This window comes from Chelon labrosus (assembly GCF_963514085.1).
Source record: "Chelon labrosus genome assembly, chromosome: 2".
Classification (NCBI taxonomy): Eukaryota; Metazoa; Chordata; class Actinopteri; order Mugiliformes; family Mugilidae; genus Chelon; species Chelon labrosus.
Genome location: NC_140338.1, coordinates 24,677,202 through 24,703,694, shown reverse-complemented (window position 1 = coordinate 24,703,694; position 26,493 = coordinate 24,677,202). Strand labels below are relative to the sequence as shown.

At 39.7% G+C, this 26,493-nt stretch overlaps 1 protein-coding gene across 1 annotated transcript in view; it reads right to left on the bottom strand.

The window, feature by feature from the left end:
- Window positions 1-210: 210 nt before the first annotated feature.
- The window catches only part of dnah6 (dynein, axonemal, heavy chain 6), a 47,339-nt gene continuing 21,056 nt past the window's right edge, over window positions 211-26,493 (bottom strand). The window contains exons 43-81 of the mRNA XM_084558575.1: window positions 25,920-26,077; window positions 24,327-24,458; window positions 23,689-23,860; window positions 22,815-22,961; window positions 22,610-22,683; window positions 22,356-22,510; window positions 20,628-20,859; window positions 20,397-20,549; window positions 20,069-20,209; window positions 19,428-19,670; window positions 19,061-19,228; window positions 18,738-18,973; window positions 17,016-17,160; window positions 16,813-16,929; window positions 16,466-16,589; window positions 16,077-16,273; window positions 15,619-15,822; window positions 14,329-14,454; window positions 14,036-14,200; window positions 13,380-13,447; window positions 13,034-13,214; window positions 12,672-12,851; window positions 12,338-12,571; window positions 10,306-10,441; window positions 10,046-10,212; window positions 9,574-9,764; window positions 9,221-9,381; window positions 8,338-8,426; window positions 6,749-6,895; window positions 6,446-6,584; window positions 4,582-4,701; window positions 4,372-4,493; window positions 4,028-4,157; window positions 3,593-3,720; window positions 3,186-3,371; window positions 2,391-2,463; window positions 1,745-1,896; window positions 1,247-1,469; window positions 211-1,050 (exon numbers count right to left, since the gene is read on the bottom strand). Of these exons, the coding sequence (XP_084414701.1) occupies window positions 947-1,050; window positions 1,247-1,469; window positions 1,745-1,896; window positions 2,391-2,463; window positions 3,186-3,371; window positions 3,593-3,720; window positions 4,028-4,157; window positions 4,372-4,493; window positions 4,582-4,701; window positions 6,446-6,584; window positions 6,749-6,895; window positions 8,338-8,426; window positions 9,221-9,381; window positions 9,574-9,764; window positions 10,046-10,212; window positions 10,306-10,441; window positions 12,338-12,571; window positions 12,672-12,851; window positions 13,034-13,214; window positions 13,380-13,447; window positions 14,036-14,200; window positions 14,329-14,454; window positions 15,619-15,822; window positions 16,077-16,273; window positions 16,466-16,589; window positions 16,813-16,929; window positions 17,016-17,160; window positions 18,738-18,973; window positions 19,061-19,228; window positions 19,428-19,670; window positions 20,069-20,209; window positions 20,397-20,549; window positions 20,628-20,859; window positions 22,356-22,510; window positions 22,610-22,683; window positions 22,815-22,961; window positions 23,689-23,860; window positions 24,327-24,458; window positions 25,920-26,077 (6,020 nt within the window). The 3' untranslated portion in view covers window positions 211-946. The remainder of the gene's footprint in view (window positions 1,051-1,246; window positions 1,470-1,744; window positions 1,897-2,390; window positions 2,464-3,185; window positions 3,372-3,592; window positions 3,721-4,027; window positions 4,158-4,371; window positions 4,494-4,581; window positions 4,702-6,445; window positions 6,585-6,748; window positions 6,896-8,337; window positions 8,427-9,220; window positions 9,382-9,573; window positions 9,765-10,045; window positions 10,213-10,305; window positions 10,442-12,337; window positions 12,572-12,671; window positions 12,852-13,033; window positions 13,215-13,379; window positions 13,448-14,035; window positions 14,201-14,328; window positions 14,455-15,618; window positions 15,823-16,076; window positions 16,274-16,465; window positions 16,590-16,812; window positions 16,930-17,015; window positions 17,161-18,737; window positions 18,974-19,060; window positions 19,229-19,427; window positions 19,671-20,068; window positions 20,210-20,396; window positions 20,550-20,627; window positions 20,860-22,355; window positions 22,511-22,609; window positions 22,684-22,814; window positions 22,962-23,688; window positions 23,861-24,326; window positions 24,459-25,919; window positions 26,078-26,493) is intronic.

Genomic DNA, 26,493 nt, shown 5'->3' with positions numbered 1-26,493 from the left:
TGAGGAAACAACCACCCTGTTTTGATTAGACTTGGTGAGTTAGGCAGTCCTGAATAAGTGGTCAAATGTCCACCTTTTTTTCTTGCTGCTCCTCCCCAGCTTCAAGTTAAATATAATGATTATATATGCCCTGCTTGCTGTTACCAGAGCAGTAAGGTGTGGAGAAGCCGTGTGTGTGTGTGACAGAGACAGAGATTGAGTGTGCCCGCACCCTGCCCCAGTACTGCAGTGGGTGTACTTAATGTGTTTGTAGAGCCATATTTTATGTCTTTGGGCCGCATGCCCTAAGTGACACAAATAGGCTGCTGATGTGTGTGGGGGCTGTGGCGGAAACATTTCATCATTTGATGATCATCACTCCTTCTCCTGTCTCTACACGTTCCTCTTAGCTATCTGATGTTTTCTTTTTTTTTTTTCTCCATCTGTGAAACATTAACATCTATGTGGTTGTCCACCCATCACTGATCATCTACTTTATCTCCTTTGCCGTCCATTCGTTTGTCTTCTCTCTCCCCGAGGCTACATGTGTACTGTAAATTTCAGGAAGCACATTCATCTTATGACTTACCGCACAGCATGAATGGAGCTTTCACTATGGGAATGTAGTATATGGTGTTTACACAGAGTATATAGGATGTCTCAACTTCACAGACCTGGATGTACTGCACCACTCTCGTCAAGTGTCAGGAGGATAAGACTTTGTTGCTGCATATTCATCAATATACTTGAATATAATGGCACGCGCAGAGGAAGGAGACAAAACAGTTAGGGCTACCTCAGAAATGTTTAATATACTGTATGTGATGTCAGCACACTTTCAGCACAAGCTGTGTCTGTGAAAATCTTTCTCCAATTATTCCACAAAAAATACAACGGTAACTCAAGGTTGTGCTTAGAGTTGTACTTTTCAGTCACATTTAAAATTCTGTTTTGTCCTCAAAAAAAACTAATCATCCAGCTGGCACAAGAGTGCAGAAGCTTTAGATATCCAGTAGTCGCTGGGTCGCTTGGACGGAAGCATTACTGTCACAACAAAATTAGTTGAGTGACCTGGAAACAGAGAGAAATACAAAAACAATTAAAAAAATCTTAAGCAACCTTCCTTTATATTGTTTAGTAACACCCCAAGACTCCCAACAATTACTGCGCAAAAATATCTCCTAATTTAGTAAAAAATATGCAATGCTTTGAAATGTTTTCCAAACCAGTACGGTAGTGAGGATCCCTGTATGAGTCCAGTATTTACCTGTGGTGGACAAAGTCCCGGCTCTGGCTGAGGTCTTGTACAGTGGAGCATGATAGAGTTCTGGCTCAGGAACATAATTCTGCTGTGGCTCAAAGTGCACAACTGGCAGCACTGAGTTCATCACCCGAGGCAACGCATCATCAATCACCATGTTGACATCGTCCCAGCGACTTGAGTCCATAAACATGCCATGCACGAGCACGCCATCCTCAGGCTCTGGTAACTGTTTCCACAAAGGAGAAGGAGGAGCGATGAGTCAAAGAACCATACTCAAGTAATCAGTTTGAAATTCAAACCTCAAATATGTTGGTAGGTTTGCTCTGGCTCTAGACAACTCATTGGAATCCTGTTACAATGTAACACAATAATTTGTAGAGAACCATTAGTCAAGAGTTATTCTTGGATGTTTAGTGCACAACTGGAAAAGACTAATTTGGATGACATGAATTCTGCAACGCTTAAAGTACTATTTTGTTAAACACCTCTCCTTTTCGGTACCTCATCATCCATGTCCAGTTTTTCATTGATGGGCAGAGTGAGTAGAGCTTCACAGACTGATGCCTCGTCTCTGTACGCTGGGACCATGTTAAAGCGGAAGTTGAGCTCATCAATGGGCAAACTGTAAAGCCGTGCATGATTCTGCAGCACCCCTGTAGTCCAGCAGACAAAGGAGAGCATTAAAACCAGATTTCAGTGTGTTATGACGTTATTTAAATGGTGGGCTATTACTTCAACAGGGGTAGGTGGTTTGTGGTAGATTGTGTAAGCTGCCCTGGTGCACAGTAAAATAATTAACAGCTGTACAGTAGTTAGGATGGAACACACCACTTTGTGCAACAGTGCAGCTCAGACATGTGTTTTTAATTAGTTTTAGGACAAGTAGATGCTATCAAGAGTAATCAAATCATATTATGTTAAACAATAATCAGTTTTCTCTATGCTTTATTCTCATTGTGGATTTGTAAACAAAAAGAAAAACACAATATCATTGACTTACGAAAGTCTAATCCTACTTTTTTAAGTGTATACCTCAAAGATTGGTGAAAGTTATCACAGTAAATCTAGGATATGTCTCCAATGGGCCTTAAAATTTGCTGAAATGTTGGAGTTCATTCATACACATAAAGGATATTTTGGGGCTCACCAGTAAGAAAACCTTGAGGGAAGAACAATCCTGAGATCCAAAAAGATTTGGGCTGGCCACGTGTGATCCAAGTCTTGCAAGAGAGTGAGAGATGTAATTAAAATCTGTATATCTTTAAATAACTAACTATGTTGTCCTCAGTATGCTACGGTGCATTATGGCCATCTTGGGATCTGAAAGTGACTCAGTGACTCAATTTGTACCGGCATCGGGAGGTGGACTCTCTCTTCCGGGGCAGTAAATGTGTGCAGTCTAAGTCAGAGGCTACCCATCACTTTATGACCTAATGCAACTCTCTGCTGTTTGTCTCTTCTGTGTGTGTGTGTGTGTATTGGGGAGAATTTAAGGGATTGTGCAATACACATGTTCAGATCAGTCTTACGGAAGAACAGCTTAAGTTAGATGAGATGAACCGAAAATGCTGAAAGAGGGTGTATAGGCAGAGAGAGTGGAGGAGAGGAGGAGAGGAGGAGAGGAGAGCGGGGGGAGTGATGGTCTGTGCCTCAGGGAATTCAGACTAAGCATGTGTTATTACTTGATGAGATAACACACAAATCAAACATACAGACATACATGCATTCGGTGATACAGAATGCATGTATGAAGCCAGAAAAAGGAAATAACCCTATTTGGATTTCACTCATCTTTGATTAATTTACATTGAGATCTTTCTGTTTGCTTTGAGATAATTCACAAACTAGTATTACACTTCAGGGATACTAAGATCACACAAGTCACAGGGACTAAACATGCATACGTGTATTTGTGGGTAAATATCTGTGTCGCCTTTCAAACCTGAATGAAGGAAATTCTGAGGGCCAAGTCTCTGACCCAGGAAGCCAGGGTTTTGAGAGAAGGGTAAGCTGAGTTAGCCCAGTGAGTTGGAACCTGGTTGCTAAGGAAGCTTGTGTAGATTCGGTCCATTTCCTCTGACATCACAACCAGACCTGCTATAGCCTTCTGCAGAGTGACAAGAGACGTCTGGGAAAACACCAAGGGAATCACACGTCACAACATTTTAGTAAAAAGAAAACAAAGTTATATCTAAAAATGCTGGTTGTTTCAAATATTATACAATTATATTATATTATGTTATATCAAGGAAGTAAACCACAACCCAAGCTATTTCCTAGCAACACAACAGAGATGGTCATGAAATGGTCAGTTCAAACGTGTGTGTTTGTGTTTGCTATGTGTTTCACCCTGAGAACTCTCATCAGGTTGTTGAATCGGTCTACTTCCTGTCCCAAAACAGTTGTGAGGGAATTAAGGCGGCCGTTTTTGTCTCGGACAAACAGTGTTTCCACTGCCTCATCCATGTCCAGGCGCTCTGTTCAGACAGACACGCAAGTTGACAAGCAAGGAGACAAACCAATACAAAGGCAGAAAGAGAGACATGAGAACAAAGACTTTTTGATAGTACACAATATCAACATTGACAAAAATGTATGTGGGGATGAAACTGTGTCTGTGTGTGTGGGTGTGTGGGTGTGTGTGTGTGTGTGGGGGTGTGTGGGTGTGTGGGTGTGGGTGTGGGTGCGTGTGTGTGTGGGTGTGTTTGTGGTGTGTGTGTGTGTGTGTGTGTGTGTGTGTGTGTGTGTGTGTGTGTGTGTGTGTGTGTGTGTGTGTGTGAGTACCGGGTAGCTTGGCTAGTATATTTTCAGCAAGCTCGCAGACTATTTCATCGTTACTTTTAGCTCCGAGACTAGCAGAGGAACGAGGATTGACATCCAGTATGGTGTTTATCAGAGTCACGGTTTCTTGGCGCTGTAGAAGCACACAAACACACACTCATGTATTGTATTTTGCAGTGGCACTCTCACAATCTAATAATGCTTTTAAAATAATCCATAACCTTTAACAATAGCTCACAACAAATGTCTTATTAATTACATTTAATAAGATGCAAGACATCAATTATATATATAGAGAGAGCTTTTCTCTGACATATTTCTGTTATTGTTTCAGTTTTGTTTCTCACCTGGAAAGCCAGGTTGGCATTCTCATGCATGCCAAAGACCTCAGGATCATCTATGATTGGAAGACTCTCAATGTACTTCTTATATTGCTCTAGTTCATCTGTCTCTGGGGCATAGTAAATACCTTACACACAGGGGAGACAAACATTAATCCAAAGAAAAAATACAGTGTCTGCGTACTATATATGAGAGAGAAGAAAAATGAACTATACCAGAGGAAGAGTAAGCATAGCCAGTTTGCAGAGTTTCAGGAGAAAAGAAGCTTTTGAGGACTGTCCTTAGACAGCGTTGATCCCAGGCATCCGTCACTCTACCTCCATATGTGATTTCACCTTTGGAGACAGGCACAAGAGTTATACAAAACAAGAAACAGCTCTATCAGGTCACAACACTGATGCACAATAATGTCAAAATCAGATAAGACACAGACAACAAATAATATTAATGAAATATGATCAAATGACCAATGTGCAGAGGAAGCCAGCCTTAAGAAACATTTATTTTAAAAAACGTCTCTTACTGTGAGTAAATAATTTGATCTTGGCACTTGTAGAAGCACTGTCCTTGAGAGTTGCTCTCCTTCTTCTACATTATAGCTGACATGGTAAGTTAGCAATTAATCTTAACACTTATCCTGATACTTATAGCAGCATTATGATTTGTATTAACATTATTCAAGCATTTTAACTGTAATTGTTAATAATAAAAAAAGCTGGAATAATGTGGATCCACGGACCCAAGACAGAAACTGGCACAGAGACCAGTAGTAAGAACCATGAGGAGAAAAACGTGGCTATATTACTAAATAGGAAGGTATAGAATGTATAATTTTACATTGTATTTGACAATCACTTAAAACCAATGCTTTCTGCAAAGTTAGTTATGTAACACAGTTATGACAGCAAGAAAGGGGTTGAATAATCAGACAAATCTCTGCTGAAAGCCTCTGGTAAGCTGCAGGCATGATGAAGCTGACAGACCTTTCTTTGCACTAGAAGAAAGGAACTGCTCTGTTTAAAAAGAAAAGGCAATATCATGCTTGGTTTAAGCCAAAACATTTTGCCCCAAACAATGTGAGCCCTGGCTCACGAGGAGAATTAAAGAATAAACTAATAACAGTAGTGTGATAAGAACAATGAGAGCCATCAGTTTGATGAGGTGAGCTCCACAGAAACTGAACGCACCACATAATTATTTGGAGGTGTAATTGAAAACTAGATTAGGGAAACAAATTAACTATGATATGATGCGAGTTGCAAAACTGTCATAGAAGTCCAGAACAAACAATATTAAACTGACATAATTAAATCTAATTGAATGTTAATTTGTGTCCATATCTGGGCCCAGACTATTTGTTAAAACAGGTTCAGGTATCATAAACCACAATAATAAAAAAGAAGAAACATTTAAAGCAAGACCCAGCTTCAAGTCTAACAAAACCATTATGTGAAATCATTTTCAGTTTCAATATGATGTCTAAATTTGAAAATGAAAATGCAGACTGTGCTGATGAGCTTTGCTATGCTTGGGAACATCTGTTTTGTTTTGTTTTTTCCGTTTTATTTCTACAAACACAGTGGGGAGGAAGAAAGCAGCGAAAGTTCACTGAGTGAGAACTAAACAAACAGGATCACAGCTGCAGCACAGAGTGAAATTGTGTTACAGAGCTGCCCTGCTTTGTGAAATCAGCAAACATTTTGTTTTACCCATTTTACATGATGCTGAAAATGTGTGTGCTGTTGACCAAACAACAGTGTCGTGTCTGTGCAGCGTGCTGGCAAGACAACAAACATGCCTGAAAACATGATAGAATGGGACAGTTTCCCGCCCTGTTTAAAGCATAGTGATTTCAATTTGTGATTACATATTCAATAAATAATTAAAATTTGCCCAAAGGCCTGCAGATCTGCCTGGTAAAGATCTCCATGTCCACTTAATTACAATTATTAAAGCTGTTTTCAGATTTAAAAATTATCCTGCCACGCACAACTCCAAACAGATTAGCTTGAATTTACATTAACATTACATTAGACATGTCTGCGAGCAAATACAACAGAGTTTTCTAAGCTCCCCTACCGGTGATATAGATGAGAGCGTCCCAAGGAATAGCGCCATCTTTGCAGTAGAGGTCGAGGTTGAGAAGAGCACACTCTCTGTCACTGTCGTTGAACTCGTAGCGAATGTTCCAGCCCAGTGGACCAAACTTCTTCCGCTCCTGTGACACATGAAGACAAGTCACAGATAGGTAAGAACTGAGAGGAGACAGAGAGACAGACCGAGAGGCACAAGACAACAATGAATACACGAGAATGAAAAGAAATAAATCTAGACACACGTAGGCATCAGGTGTGCGTGAGGAACAGAGAGATTTGATATAACCTGGATGATGGCATGGAAAAAGCACATCCCAAAGACAATCTTCCTCCACTGGCATCCCAGAACGTGGTCTTCAAAGAAATTGCTGGTGATTTCTGTGAAGGCTCGTCGCATGTTGGCTCGCAGGCCTTTGGGAGGCTCATTAGTCACCTGGCAATGATAAGACAGAGACAATCAGCGCTCAGCTCAGTGGCTACTATTAGGAAGATCTGCTCAGATTGCTAAACATCCTGGGGGCTTTTCGGGGTCAGTCTATTCCTCAGTGATGTGTAAGTGGATGTTTCCTCAGTGAAATCTGTGTATACTGCAAGGCACATGCAGACAGTTGGGATGGATTATATCCAAGTGAACCTGCTACGTCCATACTCCAATGATTTGAGACATCCTTTATGCAAAGGTTAAGCTAATGCTGACCCTGCTTTGGATAACCTCCTTAATACCACGTGATACAGGGACAGTCAAGTGATGACTGTGAAACCAGCTTCAGTTTTTCTACCTTTTAAAAATCATATTATTTAAAACTTAATTTAGAGTATTTAGAGTATCTTTATGTTCAGACATTTTCACTGAAGCTCATTTTTAAGCTCTACAGAGCGTAGAGCGTCATTTACTGGAACGCACCCCTGCTTCTGTACAAATATTAGAATATTCTTGCTTCTGAATAAATATTATTACCAAATATTTCCAGAATGTTTTCATTGTCTCTGACACTGTGGTGTATCTACAGATTCCAAATTTCAGCTTGTTGATTTGTGGTCGACATATAGTATCAACAAATTAAGTGAGTTTATCACATTTAAGAAGCAAAGAGCAAATGTTTAAGAGTTGGGGATAAGGCACTGAACAGGCTCACTGGCAGTTAAGTATACAGGGCAAGATATATTAATATACAATTCTCATATCTACGAATGAATGGAGTTTTAGGTCATGTCAGATTAATTTTCAGTGCCCAATCCATGAAATTTAAGACATGCAAACCTAAAATAAACCAGGATAAAAAAATAAAAAAATTTCCTTCTAAGCTCATTTCATTATCACACAGCCTGGCATTACTGACTACTGCAGCACTGCTGGGTCTCCTCCGTTCTAAAAGAAAATGTCAGTTCTGCATTTTTGTTCATCTAATGAAGCCAAAGATGCAAAATGTGACATAACTAGCTAAGAAGAGCAATGCAAATCATATTCATTTACCCTTTTTACATTTCTTAATCACTCTGTCATATCACAACAGACCCAAACACAATGCCATTACCTAATCCTGTAATTACTGTGCTTTCTTTAAACTACTGCCTCTAGAACACACAGCATTCATGCCGTACACATTTATTATGTGTTAATTTTCTAGTATGAATATTAAGATAATCTGCCTTCCAGAAATATTGAAATATAGTCCAGTTGAAAAACTATGTGAGCCACATGTGAAGGCAGACTGCACTCTTTACTGCAAAAAAAATGTAGCTCAACTTTTTCACTTTGAAAGTGAATGCAAAGCATGTCTTCATTCGGGGAACATTAATTCTGCAGACATTCTTCTAATGAAATATACCAAATGAAAGTCAATTGTAGAGTACATCATGTTTTTAAACGAGTACCTTGACAGAGTTCTGGAGTACTGTGACAGGAAATACTTTGGTTGGCATGGAACTGAGAAACAAGCGGAAGTTCTCGTGGATGGATGTGTCTGCACAGAGACGGAAAGAAACATTAATCACAGCTATAAACAAGAAAATAAGAATCATATTAAAGTTTGTGAAAAAATAAGTAGTTTTTCACTGACACGAATGCCATTAAAACAACCACAAAACACCACCATATAGTCATTTTTGTCCTTGGGAGACCTAGGACAAAATTTTGTATGCACATTGCGGTTAATATCTTTTCTGTGTTTCTCAGCGTTTCTTGCTGCTGCTGTGTGCCATACATACAGAGTATGTAGGGCACAATTATCAAGCACGGAACTAAACTAGAGCCAAACGTATTTTTCTTGTGTGGTCACCTACCACAAGCACTAAAAAGACTGAAATGCATAATTTGAAGAGTGCCTGCGATGTCATAATTTGGAGCAGTACTTAAATTAAATAATTCTATTTACTTAAGAAATCTGTTGGATTTTGCGGTGGCTTGTCAGTAAAAACTGCATGAGTTTTCATTTCTTAATTTCTAACCCTTACAACAGACATAGAAATGCTTGCATGACCACAGAGCCACATTCGTCACATTTATAAAAATACAGGGTGCTGAAATAATTGGAATTATAACTTCATTTCCATTTTTTGACTCTATGTACTATTAATTGTACCACATCAGGGTTCGGTGTAGGTCAACCATTTTCAAGCTCCCCCCAAAAATTATTCAGGTTACGTATGCAAAACGAAAGATAACAGAAGGGATGCCAATAAGCTTTGGGTTGAAAAACTGACTAAATAGAAACCACATCTGTTCTTTCAGATGTTTCTCTGTTCATGTTAGTAGTACCAGGTTCACTAAAGGTCTTAATGAGCTCCTCCATGGCTAACATCCAGGAGACGGCCAGATGGCAGTTCTGCAGGAAGACCCAGTTGCCACTCTTCAGCGCTGCATGGATCAACTTCTCTGCTATCGGTCCCTGGCCTTGACCCAATGAAATGGACTCAACCCTGAGAAAAGGGGAGAAATGGGATTACCACTGTTATCACCTACAGTATGTACTGATTATTAAAAACATTGATCAATATAAATAATCTATATATATAATAAATAATCTTAATAATATGTTGCTGTAAACACCCTTGGCAATCCATTCTAGGTTTCACTCAATCTACCTGCCACCTCATGTGGTTTGTGTTTACCTGTCAAGACACCCTTTTTCATTTGCAAAGCGTTGGAAGGCACCCATGGGATCAGATCCTGTGCTGAGGATGAAGACCAATGGGGTGGAGGGGGACATGTCATTGTAGAGATTTGCCAGGTCAACTGGAGGGTTTTCCACAAACTGCTTCCCCAGGCTGACAATCACAAACTCAGTTGCTGCAAAAACCACCTGAACAAGAAAAGAGAAAAGAAAATTATTAAATTACAGCTCAAACAGGAGAGGTAGTGTTGTCTGTTGTCTGAGTTTGACAAAGAAGAAGTGGTAAATAACAGACACAAAACTTTGAGCCCTTTTTGATGGGGTTGTAGTTTGAGCTACAGGTCAGAATAATTTTAATTGAGTCCACTTCACTAAATCATAGCTGAGTTTCATAATACTGGGATTATTCAAATTATTCAAATCTCCAGAACATTAATACATATCTGCGTGTTACTGTCATCCAGGCTCACCTTCTCTTCCATGAAGCTCTTGATAAGAACAAGCTTCTGGAAGGCCCCCAACCTCTCATTCCAGTAGCCTTTTATCTCCTGTTTTTCCTCTTTGGACTCCCCGAGAGGAGGCAATTCTGACACATAGCCTTCCCAAGTCTCTGGATTAATAGATGCTTGAAAACGTCCTAAAGGAGAGGCAGCTCATTCATATATAGCTCATACATACATACATATAGCAGAAACACAACACACGAAATAAACTGATTCCTGTTGGTTACCTAGCTTGATATGGATATGGGTTTTGGTGATTTCCTTGCAGATGTCCTTGAAGCAGGGCAGTGTGTCCTCCAGCTCACAACATATCTGCCAGTAAAAATCACTTAGCCATGGCACATCCGGCCGTTCTGTATAGACCTGGGGAATTAGAAATAGAAAAAGAGTCATTATAGCAGTAAAAGAAGGCAAATGAGAAAAAAAGATCCTTCAGACATTGAGCAGATATTTAGTAAATCAAGAATTAAAAGGTGTGAATAAAAGTGTGAGGGGTGGAGGATTCAAACCATCTAAGGCAGGAAGAATGTACAAAAGCTACAAGGCAAAAGACAGGAGAGAAGGCAAAGAAAGGAGAGAAGGCAAAGAAAGGAAGGACAGAGTCAGCATGAGGATCACGACAGGCAGTGATAAATTAACGTCATATGAATGAGAACCATATGCATATCGTGTGGTTTCTCATTCATTCCATGTACCCTATGGGTGGCACTCTGGTTTGCAGTGTGGTCCCAGATCAATCTTAACTTGTCAATAAAACCAAAGCTAAATCTCAAAGGTCCTTTTATTCATTGCTCTTCTGTATGCTTCCTTTCGCTTTATTCATTGTCTCAGTGCCTCAGTTGCCTTAGTCCCACCAGGGTTATAGAAAGAAGATAACAATTATAGAGATACAGTATAGAAAATAAAAAAAAAATAGTCAGAGGAAGAGCGATAATTCAAAGAAAAGCATTGTAAGGTAAGCAAGCTCTCTATCCTGAGGTCGGCTGAACCTAATTTAGCACCTCTGAATGTGTCCATAATGGCTTACTGAAACTTTGTCATTAATTGCTCAAGGTCTATAACATGCTGCATGCAGGCTGGATGGACAGCAGAAAAACAGATATTTCTTATCTCTGTTTCACAGAAATGTGTATTTTGTCAACCTATCCATAGAAAGCGTTTCGGATAGTGGATGTTATTTTGTCTCTCTCTTATTGCCTGTGTTCCCATCAGTCTCAGTACTTCCACAGCAATAAGCTGTCCAAAAGAGAGAAAGAAAGACATAATTTCTTTTTTTTCTTCCCATCAACTCAATCCCAACTTGAGAGGAGAGAATGAAAACATTGCCTCTTGGCCAACCTGTGGGGATTCTGAAGAGGGAAATTAAACAGCACATTGTTTATCTGCACTTGAAAGGATACAGCCAACAAATTGTGACAAATTTCCAAGTATTATTCTAATTTCAAGAATACCTGGGAGCCAAAAAGAATATTGTTTTGTTATCGCTCTATTCTTCCAGGTAATTAAACCTCATGCTTTACAATTTGCTCTAGCTTCAGTGGTCAAATATCCTTACTGACGGTTGACATTTGGTGTACTCAAGCTCAGAATAGCTGAACTGATGTAATTAAGGTGTGCAGATTTATCTTTTTCTACAATAACGCTGCTGTCGCACAGACTACGTGTAAGCTCAGAAGTAGGTTACTCTTTATGCAGGACGAAGTAACACTGTAATTTTGAAAAGAATAAATTTCACAGTAAAAGAGAGCTACAACATACGGTGATGTGATTTGAATTGAACTCTTAGAATAACCAGAGACATTTTCTCCTTCAGTATTTACACCTGGAGAACATTTCCAGTGGTAAACAACATATCTGCACTGATGGCTGACTTTACAGCTTGTGCATCAGACTGTGTGTGCATAGAAGACATTAAAAACTCTCTTCTAATGATCAGACCACATTGAGGTGAATGTGAATGATAGATGAATGAGCAAAACTCCATAGAGGCCTAAACAGATGATGGTAAATTGAATAGGCTATCCTTCAGTGTGGCCAGAGACATATTAGCATTCCCAAATGTGGCCCAGACCACCTCCAGATGCGTTCTAAGCTACCAAATCTAAATGTACGCTCGTTTTGTTCTGTACCTACAACTGCATACCAGAAAAGGGCTCAACAGGCTAAACATCATCAAAAAAATCCATATACAAACGTCATTGGATAGACTATCTGACATCATAACAAGCCTCAACTTCTGGCCTTGTTTTCCCATTTCACCTTTTCCAAGGACGAAGCCCCTCTTAGAAAGTGCTGCCACTCCTCATCAGAGATCTCCCCACGCTGCCTCATGATCTCTATACACAACATAAAGCTGTAGATAAGCTTGTGCTGCTCAAAGAGGCCACGCGACACATTAATGTAGGAGTTGAGCAAGATCTGGTCCAGCAGGATCTGGAGACGTTCTTCTAGCACACTGCTCTGTTCTGAGGTCTCAATTGTAGAATTAAAGAGCTGAGTGTGGAAAAAAAAAAGTAATATTAAAAATAATTACATAACACTGTATTCCTGAATAAATCTAGCTATACTTTGTGTGTGTCTGTTCTTCTCCTACCTGTTTAAAGTATTTGAGGGAGAACTGGTACATGGGATCGATCTCAGAGAGACTGGCAATGACAAAGTACAAAACAGAGCCTCGGGTGGCTACGGGTCGGTAGCGCTCCCGAGCAGAGTTGATCATCAGCTCAGTGGCCTCTGCTTCCTCCAGACGATGCTTTATGGCCTCTGATGTTACCTGAAGTAAAGGGGATACAGAGCAAAGAATAAAAGGTAAAAGAAAAGAGCAAACAAGATTTTGTTGAGAGAAAGAGGAAAACAAAAACACCAGGGGATCATGAGGAAGGTCTGAAACAAAGATTATACAGTTGTATATGTGTAGGTAATGTTACTGTTAGACGCCTAATCACTGATCCCAACCTTTGACTCTTGGAGAGTCTGAACTAGCTCCTCATTGTCAAGGATATTCCCCTCAGAGGTGAAGAGAAGTTTAAGGATGCGGTCTTCAATATCTTTCAGCTGGTTGCGGTCAGCGTTGATGCGGACAATCAGCTCATTCCTCTGTTGCTCAAGATGCGGACTCTCAAGTCGCACCACGTCACTTAAAAGAGAGAAATGGTAGTAAAGACGGAGGAAGGGAAAGAAATTTGAGAAAATGCAAATAGTTGTATAAAAGTATTTACAATGTATAGAATTATTTTAGATCATAAAATGTTCATACAATTTGGGTAGGATTCAGTATCAGTTCTTTGCTGTGTGTAAGTACCTGAGCAGTTGGTCCTCTAAGCCAGACTTAGTCACAGTGAAATTGATGATTGTAACCTTGATGCATACCTGGAAGGCACAAACAGAAATTGAACAACAGAATTTTGTTTTGACCAAGATGAAAAAAATAAAAATAAATTCAAGGCTGGAACCCCATTTCCATTAGTAGTAATCATTTACTTATTTAATTATTTGCCAGACTTTAACTGCTACATGTCTCTGAATCAGGACTTTACTTGACAGTTTATGACCAAAAGGACATTGTACACTGCAAACCAATCATATTATATGCCATTTCTTTATGCCAAGCACGGGCACTATACTTGCAGGTACGTTACTACCATGGTTATTGTTTTTATTTCACAAATAATGTGCTTTTTGGCCCACATACAAATATCTGGTTGCCACAGATGGAAGGTGTTTGGGATTTCTTCTCAAAAACCATTCAATCAAAGGTGCGTTGTGTTATTTGCATCCAGGATACCATAGTGAATTGATTTGTCAACACTGATGTATAGTTGTGGATGCCATTTGGACCTAAATTCAGCTGTAGGTGAATTATTTTAGTAGTTGCTGATACTGAGAAACAAACACTTCATTTCTTAGCCATATTTTACATGATTATGGAGACTGAAAAGAGGTGTGTAGAGTGCTAACCTCTGGCAGGTAGTGTGGGTTGGCCATCTTAGTGGTCATATAGAACCTGAAGTTTTTGTCATAGTCAATGTCCGAATCTCCAAGTCGGATTAATGTTCGTCCACCAGCCACAAATGTCTGCTTTAGCAGGATCGGCTCCAATGCTGGATCTAGGGTCTCCTTCAGCTATAAACACATGGTACAAGTCAGTCTACAATCACACAGGCACAGAATAAGAAGACTGTCCAATAAAAGTCTCAATGTTCAATTAATGTTGCCCGGAGGAAATAGTTGTAATGGTAGTGTGTTCCTACCTCCTCTAGCAGTACAGGCGTACCCATACGTATGGCATTCTCTAGGGTACGGAGGAAGGTTGAGTCTGTCAGCTTGATCACCTTTAGACCATGCTTGGCTTCCTTGGAGCGGATCCATCGGTTCGCCTGAAGGTGAACGAAATAACCTTTATCTAATGTGATTAAAAAGATGACCTCTTTATCTGGAAAATAACAATAATGCATATGTTCAATAAAGTGTATTATCCAGTCTGTTGGACATACAACAGACATGGGAACCTTCCCAAATAAACTGTAAGACTTTCTGTGTGACTCCTATCTGCATCTCTCTGTCAGTATAAATAAAACAGAACTGTACGGAATAGAACAGCAACAATACAGGGAGGAAGGAGGAAAACACAAAAATGGGAGAGAAGATAGGAATTGACAGGAGTCAAGGCAAGGACCAAAGAGTCAAAGGAGGTCTAAGTCTGAAACTGTAAGAATCTCTTCATCCTCTACATTTTTAGGTCTGAGTGAATTGGTTAGTGTCCTTTCTATCTAGGGAAGCTGGGCATGTTGCATTTATCCTGGGGCAGGGGCCAGTCTGTGACTTTGTCTCTGACCATGTCTGACAGGAAGTTCTATTTTGAGAGATATTTTTCTCTCATTTATGTTGTTACTGCAACCATGTCGCCTTTTCTTTCTTAAATGAAGTAGAGTAAGTAAAGGTGTTCAGAAACAAGGAATGCACGGAAAATATTCATTTTATGTATTGCATGACAAAATGTGCACTAAACTGATAAATTCAAAAGTCATGACTGCCTTAATCATAGCTTGTTTTTACATCTATAGTTGAGTTGGTGAGTTTGTAAATTTTACGTTTCTTATCACACAGGAACAAAGTCTGATTGGGCCAAAGTGCATTAATACAAATCAGATAAGAACATTCACTCCACTTTTTGGTAAGGTGTGCCTGGGAAAGTAGTAACTTTCCTGGTGCTACTGCCCAAGTTACAAGTAATGTTCTAGACAAGTGCATAGTGTATGTTAAACACTACCAGCTGAATGCCAAATTCACACTTTGAATAAACACCTTGATATTGCACTGCTTTACCCTGTGCAAAGAAGACCTGCTGCCTTCAGACAACTGAACAAATCAAGAGAGCTGATGGGTCAAGGGCCTCATCACGGTTGTTATGCCCTGTACCCAAGTGGGATGTCTGTATTCATAGCTGCCCAAATGAACTGAACAAAAGTGTCAAACACTGCAGTTCAAATCAAATCGACTACATGCTGCAGGTGTGAAAGCACTCTCAATTTCTAGTCCACCTGATCCTGTGGGTCGATCATAAGAGGCCAGCGGCGGCCCTCCGTGACGAGGATCCCATTCTCGGTAGAAACCGTGTCACGAGGCAACCCTTCTGTGTTCCACTGGCGAATGACAAATGGATCACCCAGAATGTTGATCAGGCTGAAGCTGGAACTGATGGGGATGTTCAGTTCCTTGCACCGTATTATCCACTGTTCAATTAGCTGCGGAAGAAGCACACACATGCTTGATACATTCTGTTGCTTTTTGTTTTGACAATTTGAGGTTGGATATGGCACTGGTTTTAATAGCATGCAAACAAGTTTGATTCAGTGCCATTGCTGCCACAAAAGAAGTACAAGTACAATAATGAGGAAATTTGGCCCAGTTGTCTGATAGGACATATTACAAACCAACATACTGCATATACTATAAGCCATTGAAGCCCAAAAGATTTAAATTGTACCACGGTACCTACCAGCTGTCTATAGTGAGAAGTGAACGCTCCATAGTAGGCCACACAGGCAGCTGCAATGAAGACATTCCCTACAACGTTGATGATCTCTTGCTCAAACAGGGCTACACTTTCTTCCCAGCGGACTTGCTCATCACCCAGAGCAGAAGTTAGCTTCCCCGCTCTGGTCAACCGAGCCTGTGTCAGAGCCATTGTGTTAACTTTGAGGAAGAAAAAGAAAAAAAACAAAATATTAGCACTGCAAAGACTGGCTAATTTTCTTTTCCACTGAAAGACATGTCAGACATTTAGGACCTAAGGACTTATGGCAGAACTCAAGGGTACCATGATAAATACAGTAGAACAGTAGTTTAAGAGCCACGTAAAATTTAAAATGGCAACACAGTCCTCACCCAAGTCTTGCTTCTCATTTTCACTGTTGTCAAATTGCTCCTGTAGGATCTTGATCTGGTCCTCCACCTCCTGAAGCTTTTGCTGCTTCTCCGTCAGGGTTGCCATGGTCACATCAAGTTCCTCCTGCAGGATAGAGGGAGAAAAGGATGCACAGAAATTCTCATCATTAAGTCTAATAAATGCAGGCAAATTCTGCATAGGATTAGAACAGACTGATGTATAACGAATGAATGCTTTGACTGTAAGCAACTTGACAAAGAAACGGGTGACAGAGCGATTGTAAAGCACTAGTTTAAAAAAACAATATTCATAAATGTATGTTAATACTGCTCTTTGTGCAACTGACCTGTGCCTTGGCCAATTTTTCTCTCTTGGGGCCAACTTCTTTGAGGACTCTGGAGTAAAGATTCATTGCTCTGACCCACATGCACATCGATCTGCAGGCCTTGGATACTTTCTCCACCTAACATTAGCAAAACAATAAGAAATTTTAAGTATATTTTCACAGCTCCTGAAGTGTTTATTTTTTGTCATAAATTATAAACAGACCTTCTCAGGTATGAAATCGGGGTTGTTGACGTATTTCTGCAGTTTCAGCAGGATCTGAGGTTTGATATTGTCCTTGTCATAGTCTGTCAGACGCCTGAGGAAATTGGCATCTCCCAGTAATTGCTTGGCACCTGCCCAGTCTGGTCTGTAAGGAGAGAGAAATGTTGGCGAGATGCGGTGGAAAATAGGGCTTCAAAAAAATGCCAAGGATTGTGTGCATATGCAGCAGAATGTATACTGTCACAAAATAAATCAGATTTTTAATTTGACTTACAATATGTTACACATGTTACAATATTACTGTTTACTGTTTACATTTGCACTTTAGTCACCTTACTTATACAGTCTGTTTACATTCTCCATGGATATTTTGGATAGTCATAACACTTATGGCATGGTAACTTGTATACACTTTGTATTTTGTATCTTGTTCTGTTTCTGTATTTTTTTATTTTTTTTTTTGCACCTTAAAACGTCTGTACTTGCACGTTAAGCTGCTCACTTGTGCCTTAAATTGCCCCCCGGGGACAAATAAAGTTTTCTGAATCTGAATCTGAATCTGAATGTTACATTGAAACCCAGTCTGGATCTGCTGTGTAAGAATGAACCATGTATTCAACCATGTAAAATTCATAAGAGATTATTAACGCCAATCCAGGTATAATGTAGGGGTTCAGGTTCCCAATACATACTCTATAGTGATTGGAAGTTTCATATGTTTTACTGTAATCTAAAGACCCAAAATATTATGACTGCCTGGTTGGGACATACCTGTGACTCTAGAAGGCATCTGAAGGTAAACTGTGCTCCTTTAATTTGCAAGGTTGAGCAGAGGCATAACAGATTATCTTTGTTTTTCCAGCATATTTCACAGATTCTTAATCAGATGCAATGTTTTTTATACATCACACTATGCTCCATTACATAAAATGTTCATAGCAGCACTGAAAATTCCATAAAAGTGCCTTTGGCAGAACAGTGGGTAGTAACAGGTTAAAGTAGACAGGATATTGGGGAGGATTAGATTTAGAGAAGCAATCCAGTAGATTAATGTCTGATGAGGTTGACATAGGGATGACTGTAGAGTTATGAGATAGTAGGGTAATCCCTCTGAATACTGACTACAAAATAGGTGCGTTTTGAAAATAAATGGCACCATGGAAATGAGTGAATGCAAAATGATATAAACAATCAAAATAACGATAACCCAATTATTCTGATGATAATTATATGAGTTATTATCATAATAACTATCAACAATTGTTTTTGATGGAGATGGCTAAAATGAAAAACATTATCATGATAAATGGAATTAAATCAAAGTGCCTGGTGAATCTTGTGTTGACAGAAAACATTAAGTGAATAAATGGTCCTGTTTGTTATTCTTGCTGTTTGGTGTTCTCTTATTACATTTAAAATTGGTTTGGATATGTACTGAAGTAATTTATTTAGTTTTGACAGAACAAACACAAGTTGCAGTTAAACATTTGCCATCGGTGTTGAATGAAATCAGTGCTGCAAAACAAATGAAACACACAACCAATAGAGACTAGCTCTTATATTTCACCAGTGCCTGGTCTGCCCTCCATGCAGTTCTGACTTCTTATATAAAAATACACTCTACATGTCTCCTGCCTAATTTGATGTATTTCATTCTGAGGTGACAAAGGTTACTTGACAAACAAGACTTTTATTCTTAGAAAGAAAGGGAAGCACACTGACTTGCAACTGAGCAGGATGCAGACAGACTCCATGACGGTCATGACAAGGTCTGGTGGTTTGGTGAACACCTTGATCTCTGAGATATCAGCCTTGTCGAGTGAATTAAGAGCCTGATTGGCACCCTCCAGGGCCGGCAGTGCTTCATCCAGGTCCTTTTGTGCATCATCAGCTATGGCCTGAGTGTCTTCAGCCTTGACCATGGCCAAAGCCTCATCCTCTTTCACTATTTTACGCACCTGTGGCAAGAATATATTTTTGAATAATGCACACATAAGCAATACAGAATATTTTTGAAAGCAAAACACATACATGCACACACAGACCTCATCTGCCTTCTCCTGATCTACAGCCAGTTTCACCATGAGAGCATCAACATCGATGGATTTCTGTTTTAGGATTGGCTCCAGAGCTGACAGGTCCACTTTCATTTTGTCGACAAGGTCATTGGTTTCCAGCAGCTTAGTCAGACCATTTTTTACACGATCCCTGGCCTACACAGGAACAACAAACATACACATGCAGGTGTTATGAGTATGACAACATAATTTACAAAGTAAGAACAAGTGCCTCAGTCACAACCACAAAACAGCTCACTAATACTACCTATGAAACAAGGCACTTTTTTGATTAATTCATCATGAACACCAGAATTAACAATTAATCACTGGTAGCTGAACCAGAATAACATACCAGAACTAACTGCTGTCTCTTGTTGTCAAGCATGCCCAGGTAGAGGTTGATGAGCTCCAGATAGGACGTGGGCGTGGTGTAATACCTGCGTCTCAGCTCTGAGTAGAAGCGTTCAGCCATGTCAGTGACACTAACATGTATCTCCACACACATGGCTGAGAAACTCTGCTTCAGCTCCTCACTGCCAAAGTCCACATTTTGGAAAAAGGCCTGAGAAACAGAGAGAAGCGCCTCCCGAGGCCACTAGACACCAGATGGTACAGGGGAAGACAGGAAAGGGAGATAAGATTTGCAGTGAAGGCAAGGACTTTTAGCTCTCTTTTAGCTCCAATGATTCAGCAGAGAAACAATTAATTGACATCAGCAATGTCTAAGAATTTATATAACGGCATATTTGAAATTCAATGAAGATGCAAAAACTTAATAGCATACAAAGGAAATGGAAAGAATGACATGACCTAAACACCAGAAAATATAATACAGGTGGGGAGAATAATGGATATGAGTGTTGATCCCTCATGTGTGCATATCCACCAATTAATGAGATGGAGTTATTGTTATTTGTAATCATAATCTTGTTCAATCCACAAACACAAACCAAACTGAGTAGCACAAAAAAAGTTCAATATATCTCAGCATACCTGCACAAACCAGTCAATGGTGCAGCAGTTAACCAGTGAAGGAAACATGCGACAGCGGGACCTGAAGGCATCACCCACTGGGCTCATACACAGCACAATGTGCAGTTTCTCTCGTACACGAGAGATGAAATATTGGAACACCTGAAGGAACGATGGCAGTAGATTCACATTAACCATGTAGAGATGACATTAGAATTGGTCACATTATCTAACTCATCTTCTTTCTCAACATGAAAGCAATTAAAGAAATGCTATTTTTCTATTAAACAGTTTTTATTGCGTGACTTATATTTTCTACAGCGCTTTGTGTATTCAAGTCTGTATTTACCTCATCGCGGTTCTCTTCACTGATTCCAACCTCTTTGGCTTTAGGGCGGGTGGCAGCCAGCACTTGTTCCAGCTCATCTTTCTCAAAAAGGTTGGGCACCTCGCCAGAGTTTAGCATGTTGTTGACATCCTCTAAAAACTCCTCCACTACAATCTATAACAGGTGAGAGTAGGAAGTATATATAAAAAAGTTCCAATATGTACTTTTTCCACAGCTGTCTTTCTTTTATACCTGAGTATCTGTAAAGAGGAACACCATATCTTTTCCCTCCACACCAGCCATCCTGTAGAGCCTCCTCAAGTCTTCATGGAAGCTGCCATAGTTGTATCCTCGGCTCAGCTCAATCTCAAAGCAGCGGTACCCGCACATGTGGGATGCCAACCGAGTGAGCGACTGTTTGCCTGTACCTCCGACACCCACTAGCAGGGCGTTGCCCCTTTCCTGGCGAATCATACGCGCAATCCTAAAAGATGATGTGCAAAATCAGTGCAGAGTTTGAAACCAAAAATGCTCTGGTCATATTTTTCATTCCAGACAAGCCATATATCACTTGAGTGTTTTTGAGCAAAACACTACTTTGTTTATTTACCGCTTACTTACTTATTTTTTATTACAGAGAATATTGTTTAAGAAAGAAATTGTCTGTTACAACCCTACCGATGAAATTAACCAGAGACTTGACGTACACATGTAAATTAATTCTAGTAAAATTCAACTAAATACACATTAAGTATCATACATCCAAAGGAAAAAGTACTTTCCATGGAAATTTTTCACTTTTTCAACATATGTTAACAAGCTCGTACAGAGGAAAGTGATATATTATATTTTACTTTAACAAACTGACATTTTAGAGTGAAGTGAGGAGAAAGAAACATCACTCCTTCATTTATCACACCTTAAATTCCACAAAATTAGTATCAGGGTTTCCAGATCAGGTGGCAATGATTAGAACTCCTTGGGCAGTGAAAAATGGAACCTTATGGATTTAAAATGATCTTATGGCAGATTGAAAATAATATCCAAAATTATTTGAAAATATATCTATCACAGTGTCATACAATTATATAAAAGAAGAGGTGTACATTTCAAACAACTGCCTGTTTACCCATTTACTGGGCATGCCAGTAAATCTAGCTTAAGACTGTTTATGAAAAAAGAAATCTCTGAGGACCCAAGATTTCATCACATGGGCAGCAGGTAACTCTTACAAGTTAGTGTCAACGTGCTCAAATGGGAGCAAATATTCTGACAAATTTGACCTGCATGGAAGTGAAATCAGGAAAAAAGGTTTGGCTGTCCAAAAAGAAAAGTACAGGAAAATGACCCTTTGCTCCACTGCCTCGAGACGGCGTACAGCCACTGATGATACAGTGTGTGATTATTTGTCCTGAAGTTGAATCTGAAAACAGGCTTTTAACACAACAGCGCTTCTAAGCACAGTAACACCAAGGACTGACTGAAAAAGAATATCAAAGCCCATTTGTATCTTGGATCAAAATTCCACCGGCTAAAGTGTGCTGTGTTAAAGAGTGTACTGATTATTATTATGGAAGAAGGCAGAATATTACAAGTGTTGATATTTCTGTTGAATACATGATTGGGGATGGGGGCTAACACAAGTGCTAACACAGAGAGAGACACAGTCATTCACACTCACATGCAGACACAGGGAGAACATGCAAAGTCCACATAGAAAGGCCCCAGTCGCCCTGGATTCGAACCCGGAACCTTCTTGCTGTGAGGCATCAGTGCTAACCACCACGCCACTGTTCTGCCCCATTTTAATTATTATATCAGTGAGAATTGTTATTGTTATTAACTTTACAGTCTCAGAATATCTTTCTCGATACTTGCCTCTCAGTTACCTACCACCTACAGATAAAATCCATCAACCACCAACTAAGACACCTCTCAAAGAATCTGGAAATTCTGTGTGACAAGTTTGAATGCACACACCTGGAGACATGCTCAACGGCATCCTGGAAGAACACCAGCTTGGTCTCCTTGGAGAAGGTCATGTTGTAATCATCAAGGTAGTCCTGGAGGACAGTCTGGATCTTAATCATGTCTGTCAGATCCTCGTACAGACGATCTTCTTTCTCTGCGCCCACCTACGTGTGTTAACGGATGAAGGCCAGAGGGAATAAACAAATACTATGAGGCATTTCTCTGAAAACATATCAATAAAATGTTCTGAGGTAGAACCTCACCTTGATGAAGTCCCCAAATATGATGGGCTGAGTCACAAAGTATGAGGCTTCTAAGTTCATATCAAAATATCTGCCTGTCAGAAAGAGAAAAGACGTTCTTAAATAAATAAAACTCAAAATATAGGAAACTGAAAATGCAGTTGATAATATATAGTTGTCAATTTATCAAGGTAAGCCAGCAGGACAGTTTTGTAAGGGTTCTTACTGGCCATCTCACAAACGATGGTGTTGAAATAGGTCTTATCTTGGCTGTTGATGAGTCGGTCATGAAATACTCGCTGACACTCATGGCAGAAAAGACGGAAGACCTGGGTCATGTCTCTCACTTGACTCGGCTCACACTGCAGTATACCTGGGTATCAAGGGATGGAAAGATGTATAGAGAGGATGATGATTTTATGTATGGATAGATACATTTGTTTTATGGCCATAATATATATATGAGAATAAAGATGAACTCATTCGTATAGCTGAAAGAAAAAACTATCAAAAAGCCAAAGCACAGTTTAACTGGAAAACATTTCTCAGTATAAAACACCATGTAGCTAGATGATAAGTAAAATGACAAAGCACCAGAAAAGAAGATGAGTTTGCTTAAATAGAGGTTATGTTTCAAAAATATTAAAAGAGAGAAGGAGTAGGTGTGGTTCATTCATCACAAAAGCAATGGGGAAGCATGAGGCAGAGACAGAGCTTATAAATGTGAATGGTAATGTAGCTTGAAGAGATAAATTAAAGCTGTGCCTCATGCTGTGGAGGTGCAAAGGTTTAGACACTGTATCTGTCCAAGATCTGTGCTGTTGAGGTAAAACAAATGTGCATATTCTTTATGCCTACACTTTCTCATTAAAATTGAGCTTTAATATTCCATTCACAAGTGATTGCCTGTGGCGATCACCTGTGTTCTACTGTATGCAGCTTTTCCATTTTGTCTCTCATCATTACTTTTTACATTATCTGGTAAACATTAAGGAAACACATTGAAACACACTGAAACTCAGTGACTGTGATAACTGCAACTTGCAGAGCCCTGGGTGTCCAACGAGGTTTAGAATACAGTACATGCACCCATGTCTCACCTTGGACACATTTGGAGAGGTCCCGGAGATTGAAGACATAGTGGGACTTAGCTGGAGTGGGCAGCAGATCCACACTCAAACGGTTGTAAATCTCTACAGCGGCATCCACAATCTGACCAGCACAGTCCTTCACTGCCTGAGAAAACTCACTGAGGAAACCAGTTAGGATGGCCTGGAGGGAGGTTGGAAATGAAAAGAGTTGTAGTAAGCATGGGAGAAGATGTTAATGTACGGAAAATTAAGAGCAGTGAGTGGGGTGAAATAGAAGAATGAGACAGACTGAGAAAGTAAGTGTGAGATGTCATAGAAAGATGCATATGCACATCTCACATAATAGCCACTTAATGGTCCTGAATCCATTTCCAACCAACTGACATGTATAAACCTTTTCAACATTACATTTTCAACAATAAACCTTTTCAACAGTAACTTTAGCTTGTGATTTTGAGTGCAGCTTTTAAAGCATTATGGTAATAATGTGCATGGGCTCTAAGGAAAAAATAACTGTCAGTGTGGAATAATCCAAGAATACAATAGCAAACATGAGAACACTTTAAAGGGCAATATGTCTATGTGTATTGTGTCTGTATAGCTGTAAGTGTAGAAGAGAGTGTCTGGGTGTATGTGTGGATGCTGACTTTGAAGATCTGTTTGAGGCTGTGTTCCGAGGGTGTCGGCAGACACAGCATGCTGAAGTGGCGAATGAACCGGGGGGTCACAGGGTTACGTCCCCCTCCTGGAGGAGCACATGCTGCTGCAATGGTCATTTCCTGAAGGACAGGAAGACGAGGAGGAAAAAAGCATAACATGAAGGACAATACGAGCATGTCTCCCATCAGAAATTTAATATCTCCAGAAGTAAGCATCTTTCTTTGTTACAGCGATACGTCACCCACACTTATGCCCTCAAAGAGTAATTACATAGCATTTCAAAATTGGGCTGCCGGTGTCTTTTTGTTAAAGACACAAATTAATGAAGTTTTTCATTTGAGTAGGCGGTAAACATGTGAGGAAGAGAGATGATCAGAATATTAGCAAAAGCAAATGGGTGTGAGATTAAAACTATACTCCCTCTGTCTCAGGCTGTCTTGAGCTGCACACATTATGAATCTGGCCAGCAAAAAACCTGGAGGTTTTTTTCAAATTCTAATTTTCATCTATATTATGACTGCAACTTTGAAAAGGTTCTACACTCTAATGGAGGGTAAATGAGTTTAATGTAAGGGGGAATGGAAAGTATACTAAATAAAACATTAACATAGTACTTTAATTTGCAGTGTGTAATTTTGTGAAAATCATTCACCCACTTACACACACATCTCCTCCCTGAACATAGTCTCTGCTTCTCCATTTAAAACCCTGACAAATCTGCATTAGTTTGAATTGCATCACACACGTATTGATTCTCTTGAATGCATTGCTCATGTGCAACCCCCAGCATTGTGTGCACACCAGCACACCAACACATACTTAAGTACATTAGAAGACATCAAGTATAATCTAATGTGCCATCAGTTGTATGTGTGCATATATGTGTATTTGCATGTGTGTGTTTGTATAGAACAAGTTGATGTAGAAGACTTTCTACAAATGCTGAATACAAATATGGAACCCCTATATGGACAAGATGAATGGATTTCTTACATGAAAGCATTGTAACACCAGCCGAGCAAATGAAGTTCATGCTGACTGTGTGAAAACAACAACTAAAGAACTATGTAACCCTTTTGGACTTAAAAAAAGCAACCCTGAATAAATCCTAAACACTAAAAAAGTAGTCTGACATTTTAGTAAATACGGTCAGTGCGATATTCCACAGAGTTTGATCAATTTCGTGTCTGTGAATCAAACACAGTTTCTAGACAATTTAGCGTAGCTTTGCACAAAGGCTGTAAACAGGAAGAAACCGTCAGACTAGTTCTGCCTGCAATGCTTTCCTGCAATTGCAGAACTGTCTCATTTGCAGTATCTTCTTTGAGTATGAGACATTGAGACTTATAGAATTAAGCTAGTCTGGCCCAGCTATAACCGCACAGATGCACGGATCATGGTCATATGCCAGCACTGGGTAGGCTGGGACATAAAAATCAACATGGGTAGATGAAATAATACGCAACAAATTATCAGGTGTCAGTGTCTAATATGAAGTAAATAACCATTTTGGTGGTGGGGTGAGGCGTTCTTACTTCATTGTCAAATGAGTTACAATTTTGCTTGTTTTATTTGAATACCTGAATCTCCTTCCAGAAGAACTTGTTTCTGTCATAGAAGCCAGAAAAGTCCTGGAACTGACGCAGGAGTTCTATAGGAGGCTGGGAGCCATAACTGTCCAGCTTAGGCATATTCAGGTCATCCACAAAGACCACTAACTTCTTGTTACCAGGAGCACCTACACAGAGGGAAGATAAAAAATAATGGAAAGAAAAGGACAAAATGGTCAATAGTTACAGAGACTGACAGATGAGCCTTCAGAAGGCTGATGCGTAGATGGACTTTGGAAGCAGGAACAGGGATATAAACAGTATGAACAGATTATTTGAATTATTGGATAGATGGAAGGGCAAATGGGCTGCCTCTTTCAAGTGCACCACCAGTTTTACCATTAACAACATACATGGCTGCCAGCCATTTTTAAAATATCATTAGGACCCATCTGTGTGTATGCACATTTAAGTAGCTCCATAAAGATTTGAAAGCCTCATGAAAAAATACATTCTGGAAAACACAAACAACCCAGAAGACACATGATGAATGAGTACTAACGCAACAGTAGGCCAAATGTGAATATGGTTTTAGTCTGAAATA